This window comes from Hippichthys cyanospilos, chromosome 10 (genome assembly GCF_059441005.1).
Source record: "Hippichthys cyanospilos isolate Australia breed blue-spotted pipefish chromosome 10, RoL_Hcya_1.0, whole genome shotgun sequence".
Classification (NCBI taxonomy): Eukaryota; Metazoa; Chordata; class Actinopteri; order Syngnathiformes; family Syngnathidae; genus Hippichthys; species Hippichthys cyanospilos.
The window spans coordinates 472,551-491,575 of NC_142378.1; the positions used below are offsets into that span (position 1 = coordinate 472,551).

Below are 19,025 nucleotides of genomic sequence, written 5' to 3' on the forward strand. Positions count from 1 at the left end.
CTCAACCGGCGAGCGCGCGACACAGCCGTGTTGATGCGAACGGCGGATTAATGACATTCCAAACGCTCTCCTGTTATGTTTACGCATAAGAGTGAAATATCATACGCCGCGAGGCTAACGGGACAGAACGCTGTGTACGCGGAACATTGAAAGCTTGCAGGGTGACAGCTTTTTGCTTCGAGGTGATCTTTGGGAAAACTCAAAGACGAATGAAGACTATTTGTGACAAGCGGTCCAAACAAAGCCCGGACGAAGGCCGCCGCCGCCTCTCTGCGTGTTCAGCTCAGAAGCCATCCTACAGACCTCCATTAGGCATAGATACATAGAATGTGCATATGTGCGCACTTTATTTTTCATAATGCGATATATCCACCGCACGTAAAAATGATGCGATAGCCTAACCCAAAAACAAAAGGGGCGAAGCAAAAAAAACTAAAGGATATATCGCAATATGAATTTTCCAGTGCGAAATGCTTTCATGCATTAGAAATGACCAGAACAAGATGGCACAAAACCACCGAAGAGCAAACCTATATTAAGCGCAAGAGAGTTTGTGCGTTTTACAAAAATAACATTCAAAATCTTTATATTCTTTCGGCACCCTGGTTTTTCCTGCATTCCATTTCAAATGTGTAAATAAAATAAATATTAGGCCTACTCATATAGAGCTCAATAGAATACAGTGGCGGGTTTGAGTGTATTTCTGCCATCTAGTGGTGAATGGTGATAATTCAACTTATCTAACTTTGAAAACGGGCAGACGCTATTTATTAATTAGGCTAAGAACAGAGAAGTGATCACAGGAGGACGGAGTTATCTTATTTTTCGTTCAATAGATTCACAACCTTTGATTCTACGTTATGCTAAGAGAGACGATGCGCAATTTGTTTAATGTGTTCGTTTTTGTCACTTAAGTTGAAATTGGCAAGCCGAAGAAGCGCAAGTGTGCCAACAAGTATTGTGCAACATTGTCAAAGTCTTCCAAATCATTGCCAATGCGTCACGAAATTCATTCGAGCCCAACTTGCCTGCCGCGTGAGAGGCATGAAGCTAATGCGCGGTAAAAAAATGTACTTTTGAGAAGAAAAAAAAAAACGGATTAAAAAAATATGACCATTTTAGTACATGCCGTGGGCCGCTTAAACGTAGACGACGGGCCACAATTGGCCCACGGGCCTCAGTTTGGCCATCGAGGCTAAGGTCCTCCCCAAAGGTACCGTAAACACACACACGGTGACAATATCCAGCCCTCTCCGGTCTCGTCACAGAACCCCCCCCCCCCTCCTCGCGTCCAAAGGGGAGGGGAAAAAAAAAGGCGCACACACACTTCCTCTTCTCTGCCGCAGCCACAAAGCGCTAGCGCGTCTCTCCTCCGCCGCCGCCTAGAGCCGACCTCAACCCGGGTATGTTTACTCCGCGGGCCGCCACGCTCGGGAGCGTCTCCCGCTGAGCAGCGGCGCGGCCCGGCGCGACGACGGTTTGACCCGGGCGAGATGCGCGAGTCGCGGCGGCAGCCTGGCTGAAGACCCCCGGAGGAGGAGGAGCGGGAGCGGGAGCGGCAGCGGCAGCGGCAGCGGCAGCGGGAGCGGGACGGCCGCCGGATGATGCCGCTGCCCCAGGGCGCGCTGCTCCTCCTGGGCGCGCTGCTGCTGGCGGCCGGCGGCCTGGTGGCCCTGTGCGCGCCTCTGCCCAGCTTCTCGGCGCCCGTCCTGGGGATCTTCCTGGGCGTGGGGGGCGTGGGCCTGCTGGTCAGCGGGCTGTGCATGGCCGCGAAGAACCTGCAGGCGGCGGTGCCGGGACACTTCCTGCTGCACCCGCGCACGGGAACGCGCTTCAGTCCGCAGCAGTCGCTGGCCATCCAGAGGTACCTTGGCGGTGACGTCGCATTCGAAAATTGTGCTCGCACGTTTGAAAAAGTGGCTCTCTACGTAATTCATTTTTAGGGAAGGATTTTATTTTCACGTCGTCGGTCTACGTGTGTTGCTTCACCGTTTGTGTTCAAGCGTCCATGCTAACCATCTGCTTACGTTAACAAAAAATAAATAAACTAGTTCTCCGTGTGATATAATTGACATAAAAAATCATCAACATATGCTGGAACTGTTTTATCCTCCTGAGTTTCAGCTTATCCATTTGTTTGCACTGTAGCGGACATTTGATTTGGTCTCTACCCGCCCGCGCGCGTGTCAGCATCAGTCATCTGATAATAACTTAAAGGGCGCTCTTCAGCACAAATACCTCTGCCAAAGTTGCTGGAAGCAAACGCTAAACAGAGCTCATCCATTATTGACCCTGTTTTCCTATAGGGAGCTGAAATCTGCAGACATAAATAGGAGGCGTTTATTTCAGGTGAGATCGAGGGGCTACAATTTGCATTTCAGGACTTTCACTTCTTTGTGTCTTAAGTTACAACTGGTTGGATGTGAATTCACGAGGGGGGGGGGGGGCGACATCCCTTTACAAACAAAAATTGTAAAAATGTGATAATAGCAAAAGCGACTATGCTGTACATTTATATATTTTTCAAATTAAACTAGGACATTTTATTATGTAACAGAGTATTGTGACTTTTGAAGACTTTTGCATTGCGGGAGTCCAGGCTAAGCCAATCACGGAAGTCATTGAAAGGCTTGCAAAAGTCATAAGTTGGCCCATAGCGCCACCTGGCGGTTTTGGGGTGTCAACACAAAAATATCCACGGCGCCCCGTTTGCGACTTGTCATGGAAAGGACTAATGCAAAAATCGGATGATAAAACATTGGGTTTTCAATATGTAGAAAATTGACAATATTTCCAATTTTGATGGCAGTAAATGAGCCTGACATGGGCTAAATTTGACACCTATAGAGTGGATATTCAATTATAGTGTGTATATTTATAGTATTTTCATATGAAATTTAGTGAGGAAATCCTAAACCCCCCAATTTGAAGGACCGTAAGTCAAAAACGGTTTGAGCTAGGAGGCTCAGATGACGCATTGTTACATTTGACGTATGACGCTAATAGAATTAAAAAAACCAAAACTGTCAAATTGAGAAGGCCCTGGCCATTTTTGTAACTCGACATGGAAACGAGCCAATGTACTTAAATCGTCGGTGTGTAATGGCTGACCTAACGGTGACGTCGTCGGGGGCTTTAGGGAGATGACGGTGAGAAGAAGGAGGCTTGATTGAAAACTTGAGCCGCTCCGTGGGCCCGTTGCGCGCTCCCACAATTTCAACAAGATGCGTTTTCCGCAAGGTGCCATTCGCGCAACCGCAGCCATGTAAAAGGTGGGCGTGAAGGCGTCAACGGGGGTACCTCCGGATTTTCCAGGGTTTCCGAAGGTTTTTTGATGGCGTGACGGGAGTGCTACATTTTTTCCTTTTCCAATGAAGTCATTCAATCCCAGAGACATATTTTGACATTTTTTAGCCCCAAGAGTCCAGACGGTCATTCCCCGGTTCTTATTTATTTTTCTGATGATTTTTTTTTCAAGTTTTTGGCTAAAAAGTGCCTAAAAGTGTTGCGTTATGTCCTACATTATTCATTGACTTCATAGTCAAAGTAATCAATGACTTGACGTGATTGAGGTCATTGTAATGGTTTTATAGGGTCCGAAATTTGGACAATGATTACTTTTGTACCCAAAATCTCACATGTCCAGCCGCAACCACATAGAAATGTCAGAATTGTTGCGTTTTGAAATGGTGCACGTTTTAACCATCTGCTGGAAATTTCAGCTTCCTAGTGTTTTTTTTTATTATTCATTTATGATATGAGAAAAGAAAAAAAATCCCTAATTTGTAACATAATGCCACAAGGGTTCATGGCAACTATTGCGGGACTTGATGGCAACTATTGCGGGACTTTGAGAACATTTCTTTTTTTAGGTTGTAAACAATTTCAGCACCACTGCCTCATAGAAAAAGTAGAGGATGGTTATTGGAGGCGAGGCATTTATTTGCTCACGCCGACTACCCGACAGTAGAAGTTTTTTTTTTTCTTTTCTCGAGACAAAGCGTAAATTTGCATGGGCCTTACCTCTCGTGTGCCTTTTCAGGAGGTTGGACCGAATCCGTCGCGAGATGTCTGCCGACTCGGTGGGCGGCGCGCCGGAGCCCGAAGCCGCCCCGGAAGCGGTCCTCCCATCCACTCCGCCCCCCTGGACCATGGAGCCTCCCCCGTCTTACGACGCGGTGATGAAGATCCAAGAGTGCGGCGGCGGCGGCGGCGGCGGCGGCGGCGGCGGCGGCGGCGAGCAGCTCTAACGCGGCCCCCTGGTGGATGTTTTGGACTTTGACGCTCCACGGACAGAACAGTCGCGAACAAGCTGCTCGACTTTTCATTGCGGTGCCTTTAAGTGGGGGCGAGGACTTTTGCAAAGGGAAGCCGTCAATTGGACCGGCTGGCTTGAGTTTACGTGACCGACTACTGTGGCGACGCGGCACTTCCTGTTTGAACAAAGCATTCCCTGAGCACTAAGCGCCTTGGTCTGGAGCCTCTTCCCAAGAGTCGGAACATAAAAAAAAAAATCGTCCCCAATCGATTACGTTTAGCTTTCACGCGTAACCCTGCAAAAGTGGGAGCCGAGCGCATTCTATGACATCGGCGCCGAGACGGATAGAAATTGGAAGATTTTACTTGAGGCGAGTTGTTTATTTGATCGCGCAAACGGTGCGGCGAAAAATGGGAGGCCAGGCATCTGTCGGCTAGTCTTATGGAAGTAGTTTTTGTAATAGGGGCCAAAATTAGGTGTTCATTTGAGGTGAGGCATCACCTAGAGAAGAGATGATTAGGGAAAGATTTTTAAAGTGAGATTTAAAGTTCCTGACGGAAAATTGGATTTGATTTGAGGCTCGAGCAAACTTTGCACCAAAAGATTATTAGAAGGCCCTGAAAAATCAGCCACTGCTATTTGAGACAAGCCATTTGGCTGCTAGTCTTAAGAAGTACCATTTTTTTGTCTTAAGAGGGAAAAAAAAGCGGACGTTTATTTGAGGTGAGGCGTCAATTGCAGAAGAGATTATTAGTTAAGGACAGTAATCCTTTTTATGGGAAGATTTGAAGTTCTGTCTAAAATACGAGGTGTTATTTGAGTCGGTGTCCAAATAGGCCTATTTTCATCGTTTTGGTGGATTGCTATGATGCCTGACGCATTAATTTGACTGAACTGTGTTTGCTGCGGAGACAGCGCCTCAAAACGTCCAATCAGATGGCGTGAATGTTATTCCTCATGCTACTGACAGCCACTAGAGGGCGTTTTGCATGTTACGTGGGGACAGCTACTGCTACGCTCGCAGGGCCGCAACCCAGTTTTGTTTTGACAAAAATAGGATGTCTCAGTGTCCAATTGCATCATTTTCTATGCAAGTGATGATTTTTTTTCGCATGAGATTGGAGGATTGCTTGATTGACTGTCACACCGCTCAATTTGTTGTTGTCATACTTGTTTCGCCAATTTGTGATGCAATCGTTGGTATTCCATAAAAAATTCACACATTTGTGGGTGAACTTGTTATTCAATTATTGATCCTGCCTTCACCCCCAGCACCTGACAAAAAATGTGCCCTTCAAGTCATCTCAAACGTACAGAAGCAGCTTTTGCTTATTGTTTTTAATCTGTAACAAGAACTTTATAGTGAATTTTAAATTTAATATAGATTAATGAATAATAAATACTCGAAATGCTTATTAAAAAAAAAAGACAACACCGGCGGAATTGTTACTTTTTGGAGTAAGTAACGTGACGTTGGGTAAGCGCGCCACTGCCATCTGCTGGACATGAATAGTAATGCGGTTACGTTTACTGAACTTTTTAACGTTAAAATGGCACAGCGACGATATCATAATACAGAAAGAGCAATAGCTTTTTTTTTTTACAAAGAAGCGTTGACAGTTCGTTTGAGATTCTAATGTGTGACGCAATGTAATAAATACCTTATATTATTAATTCAAGAAAAGGTTTCAAGTCAATCAATTTGCCTGAAATTCAAATATCGACGCAGTTGTGGCGGACACTAGGACCATGTCTCTCACCCAGTAGGCATGTCGCTATGATCCTTTGATGCTTTGAACCTGTTGGCTTTGTCTTTGCTGTTTTGGACTTTGTTGTATCAGTTTTGTGATGGCATGCGAAGAGTAAAGATCTCCACTAGCACAGCGACGCGTGGTTCCTTCGCTTCGCCACACAGTGTTTAAATGTTTTTTTTTGACTGGCTAACTTTCAACTGATACTGATTAAATGTGACGAAAATCGTTAAATGATACGCACACGATCACTTTATCCTACAAACGATTATAAACTAAAAACTGATAGCAAGGGACTCACGGTTCGCCGTCTTTCTCGATTGGTGTAAAAAAAAAAAAAGGCCTTCTGGCGCTTGGTAAAATTAGTAATATCTACATGGTCAGTCAGTTTGTAAGTAATTTCTTTTTTCAAAGAAAGATGAGATGTAAAATCCAGGTCCGGAGTTCATATAATTGCAGGTTGAAAGGTAGCACCTGTGCTAATCAAAAGGGAACGTCAGTCACGTGACTTTAGGTGAGCGAGCCGCTGCCGTCTACTGGATAGACGCGGTAATGCAGTTACATTCATCTTGAGAAAAAAACTAAACGCGCGCCCCCCCCCCCTCCACCTCCCCCTCCCCCAATGTTTGAAGGCCTGTTTTCGAAAAATCCTAAAGCGTGAACGGCCGGCAGCAAGGTGACCCGACTCAAGCAACGCCTCCCGGCCGGCCGGCCGGCCGCGCTTGTTGGGCTTTACCAGGCAACGGAGCGGAACCTCTCACCGGCAGGCAACGGAGCGAAACCGCTCACTGGCTTCCACCTGATCTGGAAGCTCCCTCCCCTCCGGCGCGCCGGGGCCATGGCGGAAGGCAAGCCGTACCGACACGGGCTGATCGCGGCCGGCTGCTGCGTGGTGGTCACGGGCCTCTTCATCATGACCGCGGAGAAGCCCCACGTCTATGCCACCATGTGCGCCCTGGGGGGCGCCATGGTTCTGGTCGGGACCGTGTGGAGCGTGTGCCAGTGTTACCCCAAGGTTGGTTCGGTTGCGACTGGAAAAGTGTTTTTCTAATATATGTGTTTTAGGGGTTTCTTTTGAATGGATGTGTTTTAGGTTGTTCTAGCTCCTGGAACGTGGGATAAGAAGCTAGAGGAAGCAGAGAGGTACGTACGATCCCAGTTTCTACTTTACACTTTTATATGATGGGATGATGTACATTTTGTGTCAAATCTCCTTTCATGTTGTGATTTGCGGCATTTTTTTTTTTTATTTTGGTGGAAGGGCTCCACACACACAAATCCACGGACCCTTCAAGAGACATAACAGCTGCCCCACGCTTCATCTGCTCTGATGTCCAGATTAACTCTTGAGCACCCTTTGTTGCCTGTGAAGTGCTGAAAGTCGTTGGTCTCCGCCGCCACCTACTGTCTTGAGGTGAAACACAAGTCAACAAAGAATTTGTTTGACGTCGTTTGAGCGCCGCAAGAAAAAAAGGCAACATTTACAAAAAGCGTGTGCATTCCAGTTTATTTTATAACAAATCTTTCCCGCCCGGTAATCAAACTCTGTTGTACAAATTAAAACTTGGGTGTTTTATACATGCATTACACACTCACTCACTCACACACACACACACACAAAATGTGTCATGGCAGATTGTGAATTGACCCTCCCGCAAAAAAAAAAAAAAAAAACTAGACGGTAAAACCCGCACATATGTTGATTAACCCTTCCCTCTCCTTGACATTAAAAATGATTTTTTTCCTTCCTTGGAATACATGAGGAAATGCTCTCAAAACAGCATGGCTGTTTTTTTTTCGTCACCTAACGACAGACACACACACACACACACACACACACACACACACACGTGGTGGGACGGGTGGGGTCCATGATCACATGACCATTCAAATTGCTTTCTAGGTCCTCGCTGTGTAAACATTGACCTGTTAAGCCTTCCCCGACTCACACACACGGTTACATTACTGTTGCGGAGAAATTGTGTGTGTGTGTGTGTGTGTGTGTGTGTGAGTGAGTGAAAGGGGGGGGGGGGGCGCATTGGGGTACTGGGGGTTGGCGGTGGGAGTTACCGGCAGATTAAGGCACTTGGGAACTCCCCATAACTGGGCTACAAATGCGTGTGTGTTACTGTAGATTGAGTCAAAGTCAGTGAGTCAAAAGCTACAAATTTTTCTCTGTGTGTGTGTGTGTGTGTTCAAGACTCCAACTGACAAAAAGGCAAATAAAAGCATGGCAGGTGTCACAATAGCACTGTTTACAAGAATGCGTGTTCCTGTAGAGTTAAAGCTACATCCTCCTTGTGTGTATGCGTGTGCAGGATGGCACCATCGACAAAAACAAGGCAGAAAAAAAAAACGTTTGGCAATATTAGCATTATGTATGCATGTGTGTACTTGCAAATTGCGGATGGCACAAAAGACACAAAAAGGCAAATTAAAAACATGGCAGAGGTAACATTAGCGTGTGGTTTCCCAGTGTGCGTGAGCGTTTCTTGCATAAGGCTCGCGTCGGAGTCCAAAACGGTAAAAAAAAACAAAACGGTATTTTTAGGTGGCGCTCAGTACTGAGTAGTGTTGCAAGAATGCGCAGCGGAAGAAAAAAAATCCGTCAAGGAGGCTCCCAAGGAAGCGCATGGTGAATGTGGCAAATAAAGTGCATACTGATGACCCCCACCCCCAAGACCCCCCCACGGTTCCACTGCTCCAACTAAACAAGTGCTTGTGTGTGTGTGTGTGTGTGTTCTCGTTGAGGTTCCTCGAGAGGACTTTTAAAACATTATCTTACATTGACGCGACAAACAGTTATTGGCCAGTGTGTATGCGTGTGTGTGAAGAAAACAACAAAGGGTTAAATACCCATTATAGCCCCCCTCCCCTCCCGCCCCACTTTAAAAAGATGATCAACGAGGGGAGAAGGATGGCTTCCCCTTGAATCCAAACTGCCCTTATGGAGCATCTCCACGGAAGGAAGTCGGGATTTTCATTTTTTCTCATTTGTATGTTCCTCTCTTCTGTGTCAATTTCTTTGAAAGGACCTATTTTCTTTTTTTTTTTTTTTTTCCCCCCCAATAAACGTCCTGGGCCATTAAAGCACCCCAAATAAGATTTGGGGGCTGCATGGAGCTCGGCCCGCGCGCCTTCCAAAGGGGCTTGCCCCCGCCAAAAAACAAAAAAGTTTAAGGGTCCACGTCCTCCAGGTCACTCTTGGAATCGCCGAGCATCATGGGAGACTCGGATCCCTGGCAAACAGAAGAGTCGGCTCGAGTACGGATGTATACGTAGTACGTACGCACACACAGACCCGCGTACGTCAACTTAGGAAATTCATTTGAAAATTTGAACATGTAAATGAGCTCAATCTGCTGAACCCTTTAAATGAATGATATGAATTCTAACAGTTGAAGTCCACGGGAGCAATAATCTTCATCTTTGGCTCATTTTGAGCACGTGCGTTTACCGAAACCTATTCGGGTCTCGCGTACTGTGAGTTACGTTGTTTAGCCTTCTTGCTAACGTCGGATGCGACAGCGAACAAGCCATTCGAAAGAAAGTGATTTGTTGACGGTTGTATTCGTGTGAATACGTGCGAATAATTTCAGCTGCGAACGTTCTTCTGTGACGAGACGTTACGCTTTTCGTATCCTGGATTTTTCATAACGAGAGACATTTGTAAGTAGAGGTACCGCTGTCCAAAACATATCTAAAAAAGGCAACTTACTGACTCGAAAGGTAAATACAACGACAAAAGCAAAGCGGCGGCAGGCGATGGGGCGGGCGGCGCACCTGTCTCAGGCTGCGATCGGCGTTCTCGTTGGCGGGGCTTCCGTCCGATCCGTTGCTGCTGCCCGACTGCTCCTTCTCGTTCAACAGGGCCGTCGCGTACGCCAGCGTGTCCTTCGCGCACACGTGGGGAGTTGGGACGGTAGGAAGTGAGTGCAAGATTCAGGGCTTTTATTGCGCAACGACATTCTTGGTCTGTGCGAAGGCAAACTTTTTTTTTCAACAATAGAATGCAAATACCCCATTATTATTTTAGGTTCGAGTTTTACAGTAAAAATAACCCCACAGTCACATTAAAATGTATATATATGCAGGCCCACAATCCACATATTAGAGAGCGACCCGATTATTTTTTCTTTTGAGGCTGATGCAGTTTTGGCAGAAAAAAATCCAGGTTATCAGTTATTCTGCTGGTTATTTTTGAAAGAAATAGTATTCCCCCCCAAATACATTTATTACAATTATATGCCGAATGACACTGTTCACGGGCCATCCCGGTACCTTTCTCCTCCCCCGCATGTTTTCCTCTGAAAACAGCATGGGTCAACAGTAAAAATATAATTAAACAATATAAATACAAAAAAATTCTCTCCTTTTTAGTTTTCAGAATGCATTGCACGGTGCAATTAATGAAGCTGTGAGGACTAATTCTTGTCCTAAAAGTTGAATGGCGTCACACGACACACATCTACGCTAAATTTCCGTTGCCCTAAAATTTATGATTACAAAAAAAAATGTCAGCAAAAACATTTAGCGCATGTTCAATTGATTTACCCTAATATCCCGTTTAGGTACAGCCGTGGTTGTTTCTCTTAAAAGTCACACGTGATCAGCGCGTGTACATACCTGCGCCGAAATAGTTCTCTGGAAGCTCTTATTAGTGGACGTCTCATTGGAAACGTTGCTTTGGGGCGTCCAATAATGTTCAGTCATCTGCGGACCGACACACATGATCAAATACTTTTCAACAATGGACATTGTTGTTGTTTATGAGGGGATTTATATATATATATATATACGTATATGTATCTGGACTATTTTACCGATCTTAGCCACACACCCAAAAATCGTCCAAGAATATATTTATAGGTAAGAGTGCATATTAGCATACCTTTTTCTGTAGCCACTGCACCGCCCAGCTCCAGTGTCCGGAAAGGTCCTTGAAATAATCCTTGGCAGGAGCACATCTATTGACAAAAAACATGGCAGGTTTTGACTTTTGTGCACATGGCTCAGATTTCAACGGATGAAAGCGGTCGCTACGAACTTCTGGGCCAACGTGACCAAGAACTTGACACACTGGTAGCAACGTCTGCTGTCCACGTTGTTGCTCTGGTGCATCAAAGCTGCGTGCGGAAAATGGCACGGTAGTGGCGCATCCATCAATCCACAGCTGATCGATAATCCGACGAATGGCTTTTTTTTTTTTTTTTTTCCTTACCCAAAAGTCCTTTTTCTGACTCAAAGGCATACTTGAGCCTCTGGGACTGGAGAGGATCCTCCACGACCTGAAGTATCAAAGCAGACCAATGACACGCCCCCTCGCCGCCCGATGACACGCCCCCTCGCCGCCCGATGACACGCCCCCTCGCCGCCCAAGGTTGCCCGACCACTCACCAGAAGCTCCTGCAGCATGTGAAAGACGTTCTTCAACTCGTGAGGCGGCGCCGTCTCCAGTTGCGTCTAGCGGGACGCAAATGGTTCACAAAGTCAAACGGATGGACGCGACGTCGGAAGCTTCGAGGGTTACCTTGAGAAGCTGCAGGACCCCCAGGGAGAAGGGCTCGTTGCAGAAGGAGCAGTAGGTCACCATGCCGATGAGCGGCGTCAAGGGACCCGACAATTCTCGCATGGCGAACATCACCTGGTAGGGCCGCCGCAAGAAAAAAAATGCAAGTCTCCACACTTAGGTTTAGGAAGAACCTTTTCAATTTTGAATACAAAGGGCCAGGGTGGGGCAAAATGAACATTAAACAAGTTAAAAGAGAAAGAACCTGTTCAATTTGCACCAAACAGCTGGGAAAAAAATATATTACCTTACCCAAAGATCGACACATGGGCAAGTAGGAACCCCCCCAAAAAAAGGTACAAACTTTCGGGAAGTACACGGGCAAAGAAAGAAGACTCGGAATGACCTCGAGAAGGTAGGGTTGCCCCTCCGGGGTGAAGACGCTCGCCAGGATGTCGGAGTGGAGCGGCAGGAGCGGCGCCGAGGACGGGACGCTGCCCACGCGCAGGCCGAAACCCTCCGGAGCTACGGCGACAACGCAATGAGCGCCGTTGCGCAATGCGGGCGGAAGACCCGGATGGAGATGGGGGGGGGGGGGCGCGCGTCACCGTGCGTCCGCTGGGAGCCCAGGTCCGAGTGCGTGGTGATGAGCGCCAGGGTGCCGTGGAGGTGGAGGAACTCTCGAGCCTGCGCCGGACTCCACCGCCGGTTCTGCCGCCCGACGTCGTCGCGGAGAATTGGGGAGGGGCCGACATAATCAGGAATAATTGAAAGAGGTCCGTGTCTCGGAGAGATGGTGCCATATCACAAAAAATCATGGATGGCTAGAGGAGTACCGCAGCACAGATAAAGGAGTACCAAAGCACAGATCGTTTTGTGCCGGGGGGGGCCACAGATAATTAGGAAGAATCTGAGGAGTACCACAGCACAGATAGTTCTGGATCACCAGAGCGCATAATCGGAGGAGTGCGAGAGCCCAGATGATCAGAGGTATCTGCCAAGGAGTACTGGAGCAGCGCTTCTCCGATGGGGAGGGAGGACCCCAGAATTTACAATAAAACAAACATCCTTTAAAATACTTATTGAATTAACTGTGTCAGGAAAATAGAAGTTCCTGATAAAAATGTGATGTTCAGTAGATTATTCAGTGTCATTATTGTAGAAAGGCAGATTCTCCCCCGCACTAGAATGGGGAGACCCAATCTGTCATGCGCCACCTCTCGTCACCTGTCGAGTTGATGATTTAACACATCTCTACTACGATCCCAAAAGTTGAATATCTTTCTGTGGACAAATATTTATTGATAATTATTTCTTTTTGAGACGAAGTCTGACGATGTATGTTTAATATTTTTCTGCGGACAAATGAATAATTCAGTTGATGATTTATTATTTTTATTGATAATTATTTCTTTTTGAGACGAAGTCTGACGATGTATGTTTAATATTTTTCTGCGGACAAATGAATAATTCAGTTGATGATTTATTATTTTTATTGATAATTATTTCTTTTTGAGACGAAGTCTGACGATGTATGTTTAATATTTTTCTGCGGACAAATGAATAATTCAGTTGATGATTTATTTTCGTGAAGAGATCTCTATCGTAATCCCAAAACAAGATGCTTTGTGTTGAATACTTTTTTTGTGGTTTAACATTTATTTTAAATGATTTCTTTTTGAGAACAGGTCTGACACTTTATATTGATTGATTTTTGTGGAAAAATATTTATCAATAATTAAGTTTGTGATTTATTTTCGAGAACGGCCACCCCAAAAGAGGAGTGGAAGGAGCACAAGAGCATGGATAATTGTGAAGATAATTGAGTAGCTGTCCTACTGGTACAAACGGGACTCTTAATAGAAAGGTGTACCTGGTTGTTTTGGCGATTGGGTCCCAGAAGGAAGAGGAGCATTCGACGGTAGGCCGAGTGTTTCAACAGCAGTTGGCAAGCTTCGCAGCCCTGTGAGAAAACACATCGTTTACGGAATTGAAAAAGAACTCGTTCTAATTTAGAGGGCTGGAGAGAGAAAGGTTTAGAATTGGCCACAAGATGGCAGCACAGCAGTATTTTGGCGTCCTTACCTTCTGAGAGAAGTTACTGAAGAGGCTGAAGTACTGTGCGCAATTCTTCACGTTCTCTGGAACGTCTTTGTCCAGCAGCGAGAGCAGGGCGTCCGTCAGGCCGTCCAGACCAGGGTCGGCAAAGTTCAGCGCGCTCTCCAGGGTCTTCTCGAGGACGGACGCCACCACCGCCCGCACTTCCCTCATGCTGCACTCCAGCAGACAAATCCTACAGGGCGGAAAGAATTATTACCGCGAGAGAACATTAGCAAAACGTGAACAAAATGGCGGATGCTCCTGAATTGCAATGGCACTTTGGCTAAAAACGGATTGCGTTCAATGGAAAAATAGAGCCGTGACACCAGGATGCTTTCGCTCGCGTTTCTCACGCCGTCATTATGTAACGTGGGCCCATGCCCAACGCGAAAAAAAAAAAACCCCATTGATAAGGCTGCGTATTTCCCACCTGGTCATCTCTCGTCCCTCCGGTCCAACTAGGTAGTGAACCATCCACTGGCAGGCGGCGCTGCTTTTGGAGAGCAACACCTCCACGGTGGCCATCCACTCCTCGGTGTCCACGCTGCGTATTGGCGGGGAGAGGAGATCGTGGCATCAACCGAGACAGTCGCGCGCGCCCGCGCGCGTTTGTTCGTACCGGAGCTTCTTTTTCGTGTGCAGGTAAGTGTGGAAGAGGAAATGGACGGCCAGCCGGAGGCTTTCTTTGGCCACGGCCTGATAGTCCGGGTGCTTCAGCTTGGTCTAGAACCAACAAATGAAGTTACGGCCGAAACGTCTCGCCGCCGACGAGGCGAAGAAAGACGCACCGCGTTGACGGAGGCGAGCGAGAGCGTGAAGTTGAAGTAGTCGCTGTTGTAGACGTCTCGGTTCCTCATGAACTTGAGATTCTCGTCCCTCACCATCTGCCCGGGGAGGCGGAACCCGGGGTCAAGGCGCTGACGCCAACGCGTCGGCAAAATGGGCGGGGGGAAGCTGGCGGCCCACCTGGTAGATGCTGGCGGGCATCTTCTCCACAAACAGGCCCTTCTTCTCGCCTTTGCGGACCAGACGGGTGAGCAGCGTGAGGCGGTCGTTGTTGGCCCTCGGGGGGCGGGGCGACGACTGCGGCGACACGTCGGGAGAGGAGGGTGCCGACCTAGACGCCGCCGATGATGTTGAGGGAAATACAAAAAACATTGTTACAGAGCTTGAGTTGGTTTAAATTCTTTTCTTTAGCTGAAAAAAGGGTCAATATTATTTTTAAGGTGATTATTATTATTTTTTTAAACAAACACATGATATCATTAACACAAAATTAGGACATTGAAATCACTGCCCCCACCACCAAGAAAGAAAAAATGTTTTTCTTGGTTTAAAAAGAAAAAAAACTAAACATAAAAATGTATAAAAATCCAATGCTGTGCCTGTTATTCATATTTGTTGTTGGATTGTTAAAAATAGAGATAGGCTGTTTATTGAAGTCAATAAGCCATTTTGGTAAAAGGGAAAAACTTGTTGGAATGCCTTTGAGCATAAATTACTTGAACAAGCATTCAGATTTGCATTTTGCAACTGCATGTCATTCATTTGCATACATTTTTAGACAACATACTTTGTGTTAAAAAATTCTCAAGAAGTTCCCCAAAATTTCAAAATAAGAGAAATATTAACAGACTTATTTTTGTTCTTATTTTTTAAAAAAAAGTCCTTTCAGTGTTCCCAGTGTCAGCAAAATCTCCAAAATAAATGAAAACTTAAATAAAGTAAACAAGTAAGTAAATATAAATACATGAACCAACTTTAAAAAGTCTATTGCCAATGTTTGTTTAAATGACAACTTGGTGTCTTCCTAGTTAGGGGACATTTTTTGTATTCCTTGTATAACTTTAAATGAGTTGGTGGATGACGTCAAAAGTCAACCGTGCGGCGCCGTCATTATAAAAGGGGCAACGACTCACAGCGTGAGGTCCTCAGCTTCCTGCCTCATGATGCTGACTCTGCTTTTCTTGGGCAGGACGGGTGAGTTTTGCTCGCTGATTTTCTGATAAAACAACATGTAGGCATTCCAGTATCTCCTCCTCACGTCGGGATAGGGGTTGGCTGCAAACAGGCGCGCGCGGCATTGAAGAGCGACCTCTTTCATAGCTATCCAAACGCTTTGCGTCCCTTGCTCACATTGGTCATAAACCTTGGGTCGATACTCTCCTCCGAAGCACTCGTACTCCAGAGTTTCGTCGTTCATGTCGAACTCCTCCACCACGTTGTCGTTGAACTTGTACCAACGTCCGCGGGAGCCGCCGCTGCGCGCGAGCAGACGCAAAGACTGTGACCGAGCCGTCGGGCGCCCATTAGTTTTTCGAAGCGATGCGATGCCTTACTCCTCGACTTACCGCCTATCTTTAATGAAGGAGTAGTAGTGGCCGGCGTGCGCCTGCCCGCTATGGACCACCACGCCCACCAACTCGTAGTTCTCCGAAATGGTGACTTTCTTTCTGGGCGAGCCCCCGGAAGTGCCGTCGCCACGGCTCTCGCCGCCCTCCCCGCTGCAGTCTTGCCGCGCCATGCCGGAAACGGTGTACGGCTCCATGTTCAGCACCCAAGGGAACTGCAAACGCGCGAGGTTTGCGCTTTGTCCTTTCGGCGTGGCCCAAAAAAACCCCCCCAAAAGCCTCCATTAATACGCACGCGAATCTGTTCGTCATATTTGATGGAGCGTCCGCTTTCCCAGTCGAAGCCGAAGCGCATGAGGTGGATGCAGAGGACGCTGGGAAGAGATTTGATGCACGTCCTCTTCACCGTGGTCCTCTGTTCATACGAAAACAATAGACGATCGAAGAATAGTGGACGGGAAAATATCCAACGCTACAAAAGGTGGCTTACGTACTTTTTCCTTGCATTTCTCACAGTAGTATGCGTTGCTGCCCTCCAGAACCTCCCCGCGGACAAACTGGTCCAGTGAGATCTCCAGACTCTGGCAGGACGTCACACCAAGGTTGAGGGCCATGAAGGTCTCTTCACGCTCGTAGCTGCAATACAGTTTCCAGCAATTTGTCATCTTAACTCGTTCCAGACCGAACATTTTTGTACGTGTATTTTACATTATGGAAGCATTTTAATCAAACGTTTCCATAGCATACAAATACATGGAGATGTGCCTCATATCGATATGAGCTGCAAATAAATGCTACTCTATTATTATGCAGATGACCTAACGTTGCGGCCGCAGTGAGAGCACAGTCGTTATTTACCGGTGAGGGCAGTCCTTGCAGATTTTTTGATCGGAAAAGATGCCTTGAAATGTGTTTTTGAAGATTTGCTCACGGCCCATTTTCTGGCGGAAGGCAAAGGTTATACAGTATTTAACGCACGGTAACAAAGCATCTTTCGTCCGATATAAGATAAATACGACACCTTGAGATGCTCATCAAGCTGGTCCACCAGACTGGTGAAGAATTCATACGCGTCCTGTTGCTCTCGTACATACAGCTCTTTGTTCCACATTTTGAAGATCTAAAAGACACCATTGAAAATGCCCGTTACAATTTGATAGGGTCTTGTGGGTGAAAATGGACTTTCGAATAGCGTGTAAGCAAATAGTTGTTTATCTGGAGCGGCGTGCCCGCTCATCGACAAGAATTCTTCACTGAGCCCTCGATATTCTGATCGTGTTTCTGGATGAATACTTCAACATTTTGGCTAACTTACATTTCAATAAAGGGCCACTATCAAAGAAAAAAAACCCAACGTTTTTCTAAATCTAATACCTTCCAGAAGTTTTCCGGTACATAGTACTGCAGTTTGCTCTCCATCAGGTGACCGAACAAAGATTGAACCTGGTAGAAGACGCTCTCATCGGGCTGGTCCGTGTCGTCTTCGATGGACAGGAAAGCCTTCGGATCCACGAAACACGCATATGAACACTCGTGCACATAATATACAGTACGGTACCGGCGAGGAGAAAAAGAGAGCGCGAGCGAGAGAGAGAGACCGTACACATGTACCTCTGGTAAGCCCGGCTGCATGTAGAGCTGCTGGAAAACAGCATTCATATAACACGTGGCCCCGCCGTTCTTCAAGCCCACGAAACCCGAAACGGAACGGCTCTCCACGGGGGGAAGATACTGAGATGGACAAGATAAGATTGTTCATGTCGCAGCTCGTTATCAGCATGGGTCAAATGCGGTCGCCTTACATCAAACTCTTTGCACAGTGACGGGTCAGATTGGTGATGCATGGAGAGCAACTCTCTGGTGATCAGTCGCAGGTTGGAGAGGGAGCTGTCGGCCAGCATCACAAGGACCTCGTAGGCCGCCAGACGACTGCTGGCGGTGCTGCACCTGAGATAAGACAGGGCAAAAAAAAAAAAACTCACCTTGAACAGGGTAGGTGAGATGTGTGAAGCGCAAAAGCGATGTAAGCAACCTTCACAACCAAAGGCTTTTATTGCCTTGGTCTTGCAAAAGTTTGCAACTTTAGGCCGTATATTAAGGTAAAAATCCCGACTTAAATAACGTCTCTAAACTGAGCCGGTAAAGATGATTCAACTTCTAAAACGCCATGACTTAGAGAGGATGTAGTCTGAATAAATAAATACATAAAACAATGTCGAATGGCGTACAGCGGGAAACATTGTCCGCAGATTGTCCGTAAATGGAGAAGCTTTGCTCTCTTTTACTTATCGGTTGTAGCTCAAGGCACAAAAACGTACTTGGGGTGGAAATCGTGGCTGGGGGCCGGGGAAGCGGTGGAGTTGGAGGTGTTGATGATGATGCGCGACGCTCGGAACAGGAAATCGTCCAACAGCTGCTGGATCAGCGATGGGCCTGCAGGGTCAAGTCAGGCAGGGTCATGTGACGCACAGTGAAGCGCATATACTGAAGAATTTTACATCTATTGAACTTTCTTTCCCCTTGCCTTAAGTTGACAGTGACTTCTTCAACCGCCACAATCGATATTATGAATATCTTTATTATTATTACAAATATTTCTCTCGAGTTTCACTTCCTGTGTCACTCACGGCGAGGCGTCCCAATACTTGTGTCCGCGCGCGCTTACCGAGGTGTTCCTTCTCCTTGCCGCAAAGCGAGAGCAAGGTCTTGATGAGTCGAAGGTGTCCCGCCAGGAGGATGTTGTCCGCCTCGCTGGTCTCCATCTCCGAGCTCCAGCTGGGCTCGAAGTTGTCCAGCCAAGAGATTTCGTCCTCCAGCATGGTGGCGGTGATCACTTGTGACGCCTCCATCTCCGAAGCTGCGCGGGGTAAGCGCAAGCCCGGCGAGGGGCCCGGATAATAAATCGGCGCAACGGTCGGCGTTCCTCGTCAGAAGGTATAGCCGCGAACTGAACGCTTACTCGTGAGATCATCCAGGAGCTGGCATCGCAGGTCGAAATATTCCGTGCACTGGGACAGCAATCTGAAAAATGGAATCCAACATTAGCGTCTCGTACG

General features: G+C 46.9%; 3 protein-coding genes across 4 annotated transcripts in view; 2 read left to right on the forward strand and 1 right to left on the reverse strand.

Annotated features, from left to right (window-relative positions):
- Positions 1-1,322: 1,322 nt before the first annotated feature.
- Positions 1,323-5,493, forward strand: LOC148416420 (uncharacterized). Its single transcript, XM_088424836.1, has 2 exons — positions 1,323-1,864; positions 4,043-5,493. The coding sequence occupies exons 1-2, from the start codon at positions 1,602-1,604 to the stop codon at positions 4,248-4,250; spliced, it is 471 nt and encodes a 156-aa protein (XP_088280962.1). The 5' UTR covers positions 1,323-1,601; the 3' UTR covers positions 4,251-5,493.
- A 1,169-nt stretch (positions 5,494-6,662) lies between these two features.
- bsnd (barttin CLCNK type accessory subunit beta) lies at positions 6,663-7,853 on the forward strand. Its single transcript, XM_088425485.1, has 3 exons — positions 6,663-7,024; positions 7,103-7,152; positions 7,271-7,853. The coding sequence occupies exons 1-3, from the start codon at positions 6,848-6,850 to the stop codon at positions 7,338-7,340; spliced, it is 297 nt and encodes a 98-aa protein (XP_088281611.1). The 5' UTR covers positions 6,663-6,847; the 3' UTR covers positions 7,341-7,853.
- Positions 7,490-19,025, reverse strand: part of usp24 (ubiquitin specific peptidase 24) — a 32,173-nt gene continuing 20,637 nt past the window's right edge. For both annotated transcript variants that reach the window (XM_088425484.1, XM_088425482.1), the window contains 29 exons: positions 18,929-18,990; positions 18,635-18,826; positions 18,288-18,402; positions 17,772-17,916; positions 17,581-17,700; positions 17,344-17,469; positions 16,991-17,089; positions 16,828-16,910; positions 16,464-16,605; positions 16,265-16,384; positions 15,970-16,184; positions 15,755-15,879; positions 15,538-15,679; positions 14,585-14,735; positions 14,407-14,502; positions 14,238-14,341; positions 14,049-14,162; positions 13,604-13,811; positions 13,392-13,481; positions 12,127-12,229; positions 11,925-12,043; positions 11,540-11,653; positions 11,407-11,472; positions 11,231-11,297; positions 11,057-11,135; positions 10,901-10,976; positions 10,636-10,722; positions 9,793-9,903; positions 7,490-9,248 (listed from right to left, as the gene is read on the reverse strand). In XM_088425484.1, the coding sequence (XP_088281610.1) occupies positions 9,186-9,248; positions 9,793-9,903; positions 10,636-10,722; positions 10,901-10,976; positions 11,057-11,135; positions 11,231-11,297; positions 11,407-11,472; positions 11,540-11,653; positions 11,925-12,043; positions 12,127-12,229; positions 13,392-13,481; positions 13,604-13,811; positions 14,049-14,162; positions 14,238-14,341; positions 14,407-14,502; positions 14,585-14,735; positions 15,538-15,679; positions 15,755-15,879; positions 15,970-16,184; positions 16,265-16,384; positions 16,464-16,605; positions 16,828-16,910; positions 16,991-17,089; positions 17,344-17,469; positions 17,581-17,700; positions 17,772-17,916; positions 18,288-18,402; positions 18,635-18,826; positions 18,929-18,990 (3,334 nt within the window). In that variant the 3' untranslated portion in view covers positions 7,490-9,185. The remainder of the gene's footprint in view (positions 9,249-9,792; positions 9,904-10,635; positions 10,723-10,900; positions 10,977-11,056; positions 11,136-11,230; positions 11,298-11,406; positions 11,473-11,539; positions 11,654-11,924; positions 12,044-12,126; positions 12,230-13,391; positions 13,482-13,603; positions 13,812-14,048; positions 14,163-14,237; positions 14,342-14,406; positions 14,503-14,584; positions 14,736-15,537; positions 15,680-15,754; positions 15,880-15,969; positions 16,185-16,264; positions 16,385-16,463; positions 16,606-16,827; positions 16,911-16,990; positions 17,090-17,343; positions 17,470-17,580; positions 17,701-17,771; positions 17,917-18,287; positions 18,403-18,634; positions 18,827-18,928; positions 18,991-19,025) is intronic.

Bases quoted from the DNA above. Each gene is read 5' to 3' on its own strand.
- LOC148416420 (XM_088424836.1), top strand. From the start codon at position 1,602: ATGATGCCGCTGCCCCAGGGCGCGCTGCTCCTCCTGGGCGCGCTGCTG. The intron at 1,865-4,042 runs GTACCTTGGCGG...GTGCCTTTTCAG, and splicing joins CAGTCGCTGGCCATCCAGAG to GAGGTTGGACCGAATCCGTC.
- bsnd (XM_088425485.1), top strand. From the start codon at position 6,848: ATGGCGGAAGGCAAGCCGTACCGACACGGGCTGATCGCGGCCGGCTGC. The intron at 7,025-7,102 runs GTTGGTTCGGTT...GATGTGTTTTAG, and splicing joins TGTGCCAGTGTTACCCCAAG to GTTGTTCTAGCTCCTGGAAC. The intron at 7,153-7,270 runs GTACGTACGATC...TTTTGGTGGAAG, and splicing joins AAGCTAGAGGAAGCAGAGAG to GGCTCCACACACACAAATCC.